General features: G+C 42.2%; 1 protein-coding gene across 1 annotated transcript; it reads left to right on the forward strand.

Moving 5' to 3' along the window:
- The first annotated feature begins 8,564 nt into the window (after positions 1-8,564).
- LOC102722924 (probable beta-D-xylosidase 7) lies at positions 8,565-12,124 on the forward strand. The gene is made up of 4 exons (XM_040528647.1): positions 8,565-9,020; positions 9,708-10,168; positions 10,271-10,368; positions 10,520-12,124. Exons 1-4 carry the CDS (start codon positions 8,604-8,606, stop codon positions 11,881-11,883), a joined length of 2,340 nt encoding a protein of 779 aa, XP_040384581.1. The 5' UTR covers positions 8,565-8,603; the 3' UTR covers positions 11,884-12,124.
- Positions 12,125-13,393: the final 1,269 nt, after the last annotated feature.

Below are 13,393 nucleotides of genomic sequence, written 5' to 3' on the forward strand. Positions count from 1 at the left end.
TTGCGCTTACTAATTGGTCTGGAGTAAATCAATTAATTAGTCACCTTTAGGATAAAATATTAACCTGGCGCAGACCGAATGGTCAATTACTTTTGCTAGGTGAGATAGTAATCGATCAATCTAAGATTTGCTTGAGCTAAAAGTTAAATTGTAAGGTTAATTAAACAAATCCCCGGATCGATGCGTTTTGCAGAAGCAAGTATCATGAGCTAATATTTTTATTCATACCATTATTTGATTTCGTTTGTTAAAGTATTTTTACCAAAATAGGTCTAATTGCAACTTAATTTGATTCAAGTCATATATCAAACATTATGGTGATATTTGATAATAAAAATCAAAGATTGAAAGAAAGTTTATATTTTAGACATTGTAAGTTTCATGGCCATATATGTGTAACATTTACCATGCTATTGATTTAGAGGTCTACTTTGGTCATTCGTGTGATATATATACATATAAAAAATATTTACGAATTTGATTCATTATTAATAAAGGGACGGTAGGAATGACGTATAATACGCGAAGATTCAAAATTCAACACTGTGATGTAAATAAATAATATGTGCGTGTTCACAAAATGCAGCCACTTCAACTCATATATATTACATGATACATGCACATATATGTTAAATAAATAATTTAATTTGAATCCAAACAAGTTGTTTATTTATTTTATGAATGGCTTATAATATTATATATTTGCAATAAAATTTGAAAAATATAAGCAGTCAATCACAGATCCGAGTGATAGCACCTAAAAACCGAACAGAGTAGTACAAATTCTACCGTATCAAAAAATAGCATCGGGAATTACCTATGTGTCAATCTAAAGACACACATATTTATAATTTAAATAATATATATACATATATATTAAAAAAATTATTTTATCCTTGCTCTTTTCAATTTGATATGTTGATTCATTCGTGTTGATATATTCGAGTATTATAAATACCACCGTGTGAAAAATATCTCTCGGTACTTTATATTGTCAACCCGATCGTATATACAAATATTAGATTATATATATATATATAAATTATACATCATTTAATTAAATATATGGTTTATTTTATTTAACGACATTGATTTAGAGGTCTACGGTTGACCATTCATGTTGATATATATAAATATATAAATATTTATTTATCAATTTGATTCCTTATTAGTAAAAGGACCATAAGAATAACGTATAATATTCTATGTTTACACAAAAACTTTGAAAATACGAACGATTAAACGAGGATTCAAATTCAGCGCTCTGATATAAAAAATAGTGAGGGAGTATTATAAATACCAGCTTTCATTATTCCCTATTTGTCAAACCAAACGTATATTAAAATTTTAGATTATATATAATATATTTTAGTAACTCGTGCTAACGCCACTAGGATGACAATTTTAGTGGCTTTTTCTATTTTTTAAGTAACAAATTTGTAATAACAGTTCAAATCAGTGGTAAATTTGTAATTGCCTTTTTTTAACGAACACATCACACAAAGCTTCACGCCAATCCAATAGAAGCAGCAGAAGGTTAACACGACATAGCACATATGTTCTTTTTTAGCCAGATTGTTCATCTGCTGGACTAAACGGTTTATTTTTTTACAATAAATTTTTATATAGAAGTTCATCACCTTACATTTATAGAGTAAATTTTTGATATAAAAATTAGATAAGCATTCATTTGAAAAAGAAAACACCGCCATAACAGTCATGGCAATATATACAGGGGCTAAAAATGGAACCAGGAACAACAACGACCAAGCGCGGTATTTATAGAACAACTGGATGATATGGTTGACCTGCCGCGCCTGTGAGAGCACATTCTAGACTATTGTTACACCCGTATTTTTTCGCTTTTGCTTATGTAAAATCTAAATTTTTTGAGCCTTAACTTAGGGTTGATTTTATTTTTTTATCAAAGTTTATTTTTCAGCCTTGGCTTTTAGATCGTCAAGAAAACGTATATAAAAGTTTTATTTACAAATTAGTTTTCATTTGCAAATATACCTTTTGTTTTTTAATCACCTTAAATTGCGGTATTTTCATTTGTGCCAAGTCAACAAGAGAACCAAGCAGCAGTCAAAACCATGGAGAGATGCTACCAGTCTGGCATAAAATAAAAGTCCAAATAAAATGATTTAACTTATAAATATTGAGAAAATATAACAAATACCATTGACAAACACTTAATTCTAAGAAATATCATCATACAAATGAATATATCTAAGAAATGTCACCGTCGTTAGGGTTCTGTCAATATTTCTCCTCTATAGTGTGAAGAGTGTATTTAACGGCAAAAATGATATAACCCTGACGGTGATGTATTTCTTAGACAAATTTGTTTGTACAATGACATTTCTTAGAACTCGTACTCATCAATAGTATTTGTTAGACTTACGTGTTTTTTTGATTTTCTCTATAATATCATTTCAAAACAAATGCAAAATCTTTCGATAACACCTCTGATTTACAGAACTACTACTAGGGCTACGTTCTCTTAGAGATTAGTGGTAAAAAATCATCTTATTTTATTATAGCTATTTGATGTTATAAACAATAGAATAAAATACTACAAAGTTTAAATGTATGCTTTAAAAATATAAGTTGATAAACTTTTATGTATAAACATTTTGCAAATAACACACCGTTTATTTTGGAAAGCATGTGAAAAAACCGAGAAAAAAGTTGAGAATAATTAGATAGAGAATATAGCTTAGGCAACCAGACTTTCGATAAGTATGGCCGATTATATAATTTTAAGTGCCCTATGCAAACTCATGTCATAGGCTCTCTAGGCTAAATATTTTTTACCTATAATATATATTGTATAATCATTTATCTCTAAAGTGATAATTAATAAACATCACCACCATGATAAGTGTTGACGTCAAAAATATGATCTGACGTGTCACACATGAAGGCCTGGGAGACAATCTTAAACAACTCCAGTGCAGGACCTAAATTCTTAGAATGATGCGCGGGCGTGCCAGTCAGTTTGATTCTGTAACCGACAAGATTAATAATAGAACAAGCCGATAGGTGAATAAATATCGAGCTGATCGACATTGGTGTTGCAACGGTTAGCCGATAGGGTAAACGATCGGCCGTAAAGAGCTTGGATCGGCTAGAGACCCAATAGAAATATAGTTAAAAAATATTAAACCAATGTAATCCGTCAAATTACTTATTAATCTCAGTCGATCAGGCGAGCTCCTATAACCAGATCGAACTAGACGTACAGAGATTGGACTTAACCAAGACAGTATGTAGTCGAGCACAATATGATTATAGAAAACATAAAGATCGATAAAGCTAATAAATAAACCGACGAATTACTTGGAATAAACAATGAATCGTATGTTACGATCGGCCAAAACTAATTAGCATGTAACCCTCATAAGCAGATACAATATAAATAACTGCTGATCTAACTAAATCAAGCCGATTGGTACAGAAAAAATGTAGTAAAGCAATTGACTACTCTATTGATGTAAATATGATGAGTATATAGATTGGCAAAAATCATCGGCTATAGACGGCGGACAAACAACCAAGATCTATAAAATACATAGTCCAGATTACTAAGAATAATCATAGAAGATCGGACCCAACCGAGACAGTTCAAGATTAAACCTAGCAATTTCACTACCAATTTCAGGATAGATATTAAACAGATCTAGATTGCTATTAAGCCAATGAGCCGATGACTAGTAACTTATCGGCTGGTACTCCGATAAAACAATGAGCAAAATACATCGGTCTGATATAAATCATCCGACAAACGCAATCTACTAGATCGGATCTAACTGAGACAGTACTAGATTGAATATGTCAAACGGCAAATATCAAACCCACATAGATCGCCCAAAGTGGTCGACCAGATCAACTCAAAACACGAAAGTGATCTAAGTTGAAATTGATACGATAAATAGCAATCGCGCAACTAGATTAGAAGATCAGACTGAAGCGAGACAGTTCTAATCTAGCCGAACGATTACCGTGGCCCGGCGGAACGATGGACTTACCCCTCCGCTGGAGATCGAGACGATGTAGCCCCGCGTCAGGTGCCAAGTTCCGCCGGAGTTGAAACCTCGGAAGAGGGTGATGATGCGCCGAAAGAAGTTGATCTAATTGATGTGTAGATGAAAAACAATGACCCCGGGCATACATATTTATACTCTCGGGTTGAGGCTAAGTCGTGTTGGACACGACATACAACTCTCAGTAGATAAAAAGAAATAACAAACTAGTCCTATGCGGACTCTATCTCAAACTCCTAAAACACACAAGTTTCGATCGGACTCTAATCTCTTAGAGATAAAATAAAATCCTAACTCACTCTAATTAATAGATAAATTTACGACGCCAAACCTTGGTCTTCACGATTCCCTGTCGGATTCGAACTCTTCCAGATAAAATTTCTATCAGCGATTCCACCTTTCCATATCCGAATCCAATACGGAAACTTACCAAATTTTAGTGTTAACAATAAGCCAAGTATTAACTTGCAATATAGTCTCAGCTCTATGTTTTAATAAATAAAGTTGACATTAAATTGAAACTTCCAATAAAGAAAATAAATAAAAAAAGAATTGAATAAAAAAATTATGATTTACATATTTTTTATTTGTGTTCATAGTGATCTGAAAGACAATATTAGAAAAGGTAACTACAATGAGAACACCTTATGATCAACTCTAACATAAGTTTCATAATTTAAATTTTGGATCCAACAAAGAAGCTAACAAAAAAATGCTAGAGCTACTTATCTTAACCAATAGATCATCATCGTATATTAGTTTGATAAGTTGATTAATCATCTAAATTTTCTTAGAAAGAATAGATACAAAATCAAACCACGTTGGCATATAAATATTAATTTGGCTATGCCCCTAGGGATGGATAACAAGACAGCTCGGCTCGGCTCGGCTCGGCTCGGTCCAGCTCATTAAGATAACGAGCTGGCTCGGCTCGGCTCGTTATCATAACGAGCTAAAAACCCAGTACGGCTCGGCTCGTTATAAAGCTCGAGCTAGCTTGTTTGGTTCGTGAATCATGCATAAAAGTTAACCTAAATAATTTTTTAATAGGTTATACAAGCAAATTTTTATTTCAAACATGCAAATCATATAAAATTGTATTTAAATATTAAAATTTGAACCAACAAATCACATGGTGAACCTATAAAGTACTAAACACATGCATTGCAGGGTAAAATCAATGAACACCGGTGAATCTTGTGTCTTTGGTCTAACTCATTAGGCTCACGAGCAACTCACGAGCTGGCTCGTTATCTCTAACGAGCTAAAATGCTAACTCGGCTCGTTAGAAAAATGAAACGAATCGAGTCGAGCTAAACCGTATTTGTCACGAATCAAGCGAGCTAACGAGCCACGAGTTTTCTGTCTACCCTCTATGCCCCTTCCGGGTGGGGCCTAAGGTGATCGCCCCTCCATCCTCAGCCGGCCTTGTCGATAAGACTCATGATTAAATAATTTACACGCTGAAGAAAACTATAAAGTACAAACATGATTACGGTACAGTGCCATCGTATCCTCTCCATCTTTATTTTATTTAAAGACATTGATTTTTAGATTGTGTTTGACAAGCTGTCTCATTTTAAAAATTTACACAATTATTTATTATTTTACCGTGCTTTGATTTATTACAAAAGACTTACAAACATAACTTATAATTTTGCATATTTGTGTAAAAGTTATGGGTAAGATAAACTATAAAACATAGATATAAAAGTTAACGACGTCAAATAAAAAAAACTAAACGAATTATCAGTTATATGGATTTGAAATTCCTCGACGTTGATGACAAGAAACACAACACATACAAATGGGAAATGTACATACTACTCATTTGCAAGACAAACTCATCATAGACGGCGGCGGGTTCATAATCAAAGGTGGTAGAAACGAACGGCTTGGTCCTTTCGTTGCCAAAAGAAAATAACTTACTATACTTTGGTATTGCCAAATTTTAAATAGAAAATGTAAGGTTGGGTGGTATGTTTAGTTCAATGTCTTACAAAATTTTGGTGCAAGTCTTGTGACTAGAATTATTTTGAAATTGCCAAAATTTGGTAATGTTGTGTTGGCAATTATAGATTCAGCTTGTTACCTATCAAATTTTGGTAGCACCAAAATTTGAAGGGACTGTCTATACACCAGCCGGCTGAGATAATTTGTGCTTTCAGCAGGATTTTTTTGACCGTACGGTAATACACGTGTCTCCATCTGTCAAACTAGACTATTGCGTATCCTCCTGCTGCCACTGCGTGTGCGTCGCGCGCTCTTGTCAACTTTGTTTGCACAAATTCTCGGCTTTGCATGCTTTGTTTGGAACCATGGTGCTAACAAAACCAAACTAGCAATCTAATAACAAAACTAATTACAATGCACAACACGTGTGTAGCTTGGGACACAAAAAAGAAAATTAAAAAGAGGACATATATCAACTAATAAGGTGCTACCATTTAAAAAAAAACTGACAAAACTAATACCTATTGCCAACAAATTGATGACAAACACAAAAAAAAACAAAAAACAAAACAAAACCAAGTGCAATTAGTAAGGCTAAGAAAACTAATTACTCGGTGCTAACAAAACCCAATAGTCTTGATATTAGTAAATTTCATGATATGTTGCTCATTTGAAGACTACAAAAGTAAACCTTCTAACAAAACTAATCATTCTGAATACAAAACTCTACCATATGGCTAGTTCATGACAGAACAATCTTCTGCTAAGAGTCAGGAAAATCTCCTTTAGACAAATTTGAGTTCTCCTTAATAACAAGTGACCCAAGGGTAAGCAAATTTCTTTCGTACTTGACTCTGCTTGATCTCTTCAAGAGTACAGATAGAAACAAAAATTAAAAATTGGCATGCACTGTCAAATTCAAGCGAACTGTGCTTAAGGTAAGGATCTCATCCAACAAATGTAACACAACTAAAATGCCATTCTAGCTAAAATTATAAAAAATGGCATCCTTTGTGAATCCTACTCCTAACTTCATATACTATGTTAACTAAAATTGTAAAAAAAAAACCAATTGAGTTTCTTTCGGACTAGAAGGACACAAATACCTCGTATATGTACCTTCAATTTGTCTTCATTGCTAACAAAACTACAAAATACAATATTACATGTAAAAACAGCCATTGTTCTATTGAACCTTGAGTTTGGGCTTCAGAATCTCAACTGCAACCTTTGAACTGCTATTGTTTGCACCTTGTTGAAGAAACTCAAGGGAACAGAATTAAATTCAGTCTGAAGAAATGCATACCTGAAAATTGGACTGAGGATTTGTCATTTACCTTGCCAAGGACCCAGCCTGCCAAATCAAAGTATGCGCATAATGGTCTTGCATTAGCACCAGACCATGTAACCAAAGAAAATGTTCGGACTCGCCTTCACGTATTTATCACACTAGATAATAGTCTAGATGCTAGCTTTTCTAACTAACAGTTGTTACAGAAAACATGTACTCCCATAATACTACTTATAAGATTTTAGTATGGCCTTTTATACAATGAGATATATCAAAACTGAACTGGGTATGATGTCAGCAATAAACATAAGTTTCGACACTCTGAAACTATAAGATTGGCAGAATAGTAAACAACTTCAGAAATTACAATCTCACAAACACCTGCAAATTCAAATCACATTCTTTCACAAACCCAGTACCAATAACGTACAGAACAAAGAATTATCCAACCCCCGACATAATATGTAGTGACTAAAACATATAGAACATAGTATATAATTACGAAGACAAAACATGTACTCACTAACACTAACACATATAGCATTACCATGAAAATATGGTGACATTTTGCTTTGTCCTCACCTTGGCTCCAGATGGACGTATCCATTGGGGACATAGCAGAGAGGGGAGAGGAAGATGAAGGAGTGGAGAGATGGAGAAGAGGGTACGCAACAGATACCTCGCATCCTTACTGCTGGAGGATCTTACTCGCATATGGCTGGCTGAATCCACCGGCAAGGTGGCCAAGGACAGAACAGATAGGGATAGGGAGGGCGGAGTGAACAGACAGAGATAGGAGAGAGCAATACATCCTCACCTGCAGATCTTCCTCGCCTCCGGCCTACTGGAACTGTCGGTAGGGAGGCTGGGGACAAAGCAGAGAGGTAGAGGTAGAAGACGGGGTGGCGTGACGAAGAAGACGATGCGTGATAGCAACTCTCATCCTCACCTCTAGCAGATCATCAATCTTGGAACCATCCGATGGCCAAGAATTCGGCCGCTAAACAAGTGTAGCAAATCCCAAATTGAAAATGGTTTTAAAAGGCTGCGAATTGAAGGAGGCCAAACATGCATCCACATGTTCCATCATATTGAGAGACCTTGCCCGACACATCTACAGGCGCCACGTGTCAACGCACGAGCGCCTCGCGCGGGAGATGTCCTCAGATCGGAGGAGGAATTCGTCTTAGCAGGTGACACGTGGATCGCTCCTATTGGCCGTCGTCGCCTACTAAGGCTGGCGCCCGCGCGCTCGCTCACTCACTCAACCCACTCGCGTTCGATCTCACCACGTCGTTCGCTAGCCAGCCATGGCGGTCTTGATGTCCAGGCGCGGCGGCGCCGGCGCGCTGCTGCTGGCGGTGGCGGTGCTGGCCGGGGTGGCGTCGGCCGGCAACCCGCCGTTCTCGTGCGGACCGTCGGCGCCGGCGGCCGTCCAGAAGGCCGCGTTCTGCAACGCGGCGCTGCCGGCCGAGCAGCGCGCAGCGGACCTGGTGACGAGGCTGACGACGGCGGAGAAGGCGGCGCAGCTCGGGGACCAGGCCGGCGGCGTGCCGCGGCTGGGCGTGCCGGCGTACAAGTGGTGGTCGGAGGCGCTCCATGGGCTGGCCATCTCCGGGAAGGGCCTCCACTTCGGCCACGGCCCCGCGCGCTCCGCCACCAGCTTCCCGCAGGTGCTCCACACCGCCGCCGCCTTCGACGACGGCCTCTGGTTCCGCATCGGCCAGGTATACGTACATAGTTTTTGTCGCCATTCACCGTACCGGACGGCGAGCGGCGGCGGTACGGTGACCGCCGGCCGGCGCCGCTCTTGCCATTACAGAAGAAGTGTGGACCACGTACGTCTGATCCATATTAGAATGTGCTAAAGCGAACCAAGTAATAAAAATGGTAGCAGAACAAAACTAATATTTTAATATGTAATCGAATGGGTTATTGTTTCGTTTTTTATAGAGAGGAAATGGTAAAGACATAATTACAAAGGAAAAATAATTTTTAAATAAAATTTTCATAGCGACCTAAAAGCAAAGTTTAAAAAATAAATTACGATGAAACAAAACAACCATGACATCAACTATAACTTAATATTTGAAAATTTAAATTTTAGTTCATAATCATAAGTAGAAGAGCAAAAGATAAGGATGGAACGCCGATCTGTTTCAAGTGTTCTTTTTTCCATAGCTGCCCCCCCCCCCCCTACCATGTCATCAAATTAGGTAATAAATCAAATTGGCATTTTGCAGTTCTTTTAGTTCAAATGCAATAACAAATTTCACCATGTTACACTTCCTGTGACGAAATTATGTTATTTCTAAGAATCAGCCATTTATGAATGGAAATTTTTTAAAAAAGATATAAATTTACACTCCTCCTCAACTAATCGATGTACTAAAATTGGTGCACTGTAAATGCAGGTGATCGGCAAAGAGGCCCGGGCATTCTACAACCTGGGGCAGGCGGAGGGGCTGACGATGTGGTCCCCCAACGTGAACATCTTCAGGGACCCGCGGTGGGGCCGCGGCCAGGAGACCCCCGGCGAGGACCCCGCCACGGCGAGCAAGTACGGCGCCGCCTTCGTGAGGGGCCTGCAGGGGACCAACTCGTCGTCGGCGAGCCTCCTCCAGGCCTCCGCCTGCTGCAAGCACATCACCGCCTACGACATCGAGGAGTGGAAGGGCGTCTCCCGCTACAACTTCAACGCCCGGGTCACGGCGCAGGACCTGGCCGACACCTTCAACCCGCCCTTCCGCAGCTGCGTCGTCGACGGCAAGGCCAGCTGCGTCATGTGTGCCTACACCCTCATCAATGGCGTCCCCGCCTGCGCCAGCTCCGACCTCCTCACCAAGACCGTCCGCGGCGAATGGAAGCTGAATGGGTGAGTGAGTGAGCAGCAACCTCTCATCTGTTCGAGATCGCCGGCTAGCTAGCGTGGAGGTTAATGTATGTGTGCTGCTTTCGCTTGTTTTGGGTGACCTAGGTACACGGCATCAGACTGCGACGCCGTCGCCATCCTGCACATGTCGGAGCACTACACGAGGACGCCGGAGGACGCCGTCGCCGTCGCCCTCAAGGCCGGTGAGTACGTACGTACCACGGTCGTCGAGCACATGCGAACTAATTAATGGAAGTTTTTGATATACATGGCCCAATGGGCAAGTATGATGTTGGACACCTATAGTTTTTGATTTGGACATGTATGATGTGGTATGGTTTTCATTTTTTTCAGGGCTGGACATCAACTGCGGCACGTACGTGCAGAAGCACGTGGCGGCGGCGATCCAGAAGGGGAAGCTGACGGAGAAGGAGGTCGACAAGGCGCTGACGAGCCTCTTCGCCATCCGGATGCGGCTCGGCCACTTCGACGGCGACCCGAGGGCCAACAAGGTGTACGGCCGCCTCGGCGCCGCCGACGTCTGCACGCCGGCGCACAGGGCGCTCGCCCTCGAGGCCGCCAAGCGCGGCGTCGTGCTGCTCAAGAACGAGGCCCGCCTGCTCCCGCTCCGCGCGGCGGCCGTCGCCTCCGCCGCCGTGATCGGCCACAACGCCAACGACATCCTCGCCCTCCTCGGCAACTACTACGGCCTGCCGTGCGAGACCACCACGCCGCTGCAGGGGATACAGAAGTACGTCAAGAACGTCAAGTTCGTCGCCGGCTGCAACTCGGCGGCCTGCGACGTCGCCGCCACGGACCAGGCGACCGCGCTGGCCAAGTCGGCGGACTACGTCTTCCTGGTCATGGGGCTCAGCCAGAAGCAGGAGCAGGAAGGGCTCGACAGGACGAGCCTGCTGCTCCCCGGGAAGCAGCAGAGCCTCATCACCGCCGTCGCCAGCGCGGCGAAGCGGCCGGTGATCCTCATCCTCCTCACCGGCGGCCCGGTGGACGTCACGTTCGCGCAGAACAACCCCAAGATCGGTGCCATCCTGTGGGCCGGCTACCCCGGCCAGGCCGGCGGGCAAGCCATCGCCCAGGTGCTCTTCGGTGACCACAACCCCGGCGGCAGGCTGCCGGTGACGTGGTACCCGGAGGAGTACACCAAGATCCCCATGACAGACATGCGGATGCGCGCCGACCCGGCCACCGGCTACCCCGGCCGGAGCTACCGCTTCTACCAGGGCAAGGCCGTCTACAAGTTCGGCCACGGCCTCAGCTACTCCAAGTTCTCCCGCCGCCTCGTCTCCGGCGCCGGCAATCCGTCATCCTACACGAAGCTACTCGCTGGCATCAAGACAACATCTACCCCGGAAGGCGACACCATCTACCGCGTCGACGAGATCGGCGCCGACCGGTGCGAGCAGCTGAAGTTCCCGGTGACCGTGGAGGTGCAAAACCATGGGCCCATGGACGGCAAGCACTCGGTGCTCATGTTCGTCCGGTGGGCGAGCACGAAAGGCGGGCGGCCGGCGAGGCAGCTGGTCGCGTTCAGGAGCCAGCACGTCAGGGTCGGGGAGAAGGCGAAGGTGACGATGGAGATCAGCCCGTGCGAGCAGCTGAGCAGGGCGAGGGAGGACGGGGAGAAGGTGATCGACAGAGGGTCGCATTTCCTCATGGTCGAGGGGGACGACGAGTTGGAGATTAGATTCGAGGCTTGAATTCTAATTAATAGTTAATTAATTATTAATTAGATGAGTTGGAAAGGCTACAACTAATTAAACATGCTAAGCTATGCATAGGGTACAACTCTTTCGTTTTTTTTTTTGTTTCTTTCACATGAAGCACATGGAGATTTTCCGTGAAATTTTGTACGAGGTTTGATTTCAAATTAAGATGAATTGGATTTAATATATGAATCTTAGTTCATTTTTCATATGTTTCGGTAGTGTAATTGGATTTGATATGCAATTTTTATATCACATTTTCTGTACATTTAACTATATTCCGTATATAACTATATACTACAGCGTCACAGTTTGTTCTTCGGTGGTTAACATGCAAACTTTATATGCCTCACAATTAAATATGGACACGGTTTCTCTGATGACTTAAGTAAGAGACATGGGTCCATGACATATGGGCCCCACTGCCCATGGGGCCACATGTCAGCCCCTTTGACTTAAGTCAGAGGATTCCGTTCTCCAAATATATATGGATAGATATTGGTTTAGACTAATATGACGTTATATATGCTAATCAATTACTTTGAGAAAGCTAGCTTACATGACAATCTTTAATATACTACTATACTAGTACACAACCTTCCATGTAACATACTAGATTTTTCAGGAAATTTTTTTTGCAAAATTGTTTTTTTAAAAATGTTTCGTTCTTCGTTGTCGTTTTGGAACTTCTAAACTCTTCTATCCCTTTCTTTTATCTTTTCGTGAGTTGCTGTTACTCCCATATCAACCATTAATTTAATTTTTCCTGTTAACACCCGATATCAAACCGGCGCCAAAAAAAAAATTCAGAACAATACCACCTTCGCTCAAAATAGTCCGAATCGAAATCTCAGATATTTATATTTCATCCAAATATCACAAATCTTCTAAATTCATCTCAAACAAAAATTTGCCCGAGTTCGTTCGTTCCGATTTGTCGCTGATCTCGCGCGAAGCGCCGCTTTGTGTATTCATACAATCCAGCCGTCCATCTATCCCAACCAGCCATTTCGCTCTCTCCCTTCCGACGTAGCACTGCCGTCGCCGCCTTGCCGACGCAGCGACCACGCAGCAGCTCCATCGCCACGCGTCGTCGTCGAACGCGTTCCTCAGTACCGACGTAACCGGAACCGCCTCAAGTCGAGTTCGTCGTCATCCATCACCTCTCCACCGCCTCTTCTTGCTACCGCCTCTGCTCTCTTTCTTCTCCAGCCGCCACCCCTCGAGGAAGCAAGCTCTTGCCTCCCCTCATCCCCTCACTGAACCAGCAGAGACACGTCGCCGGAGCTGCCACCACCGACGCCGTAGAACGGTCGGTCACACCCCCACCACCGACACCATCTCTTTCGATTTCGCCACCACCGACGCACCTCTCTCCAAATTGACGGTAAAAATGGGTTCACCACCTCCTCATGACCCTTTCCCCTCTCCTTGCCCGGTGAGTTCATCGCCGGACTTCGCCGGCGCCGCTGCCGCCCCAACTGCTCTGTTCTGCCGCCGCCGG

Source organism: Oryza brachyantha, chromosome 11 (assembly GCF_000231095.2).
Source record: "Oryza brachyantha chromosome 11, ObraRS2, whole genome shotgun sequence".
Classification (NCBI taxonomy): Eukaryota; Viridiplantae; Streptophyta; class Magnoliopsida; order Poales; family Poaceae; genus Oryza; species Oryza brachyantha.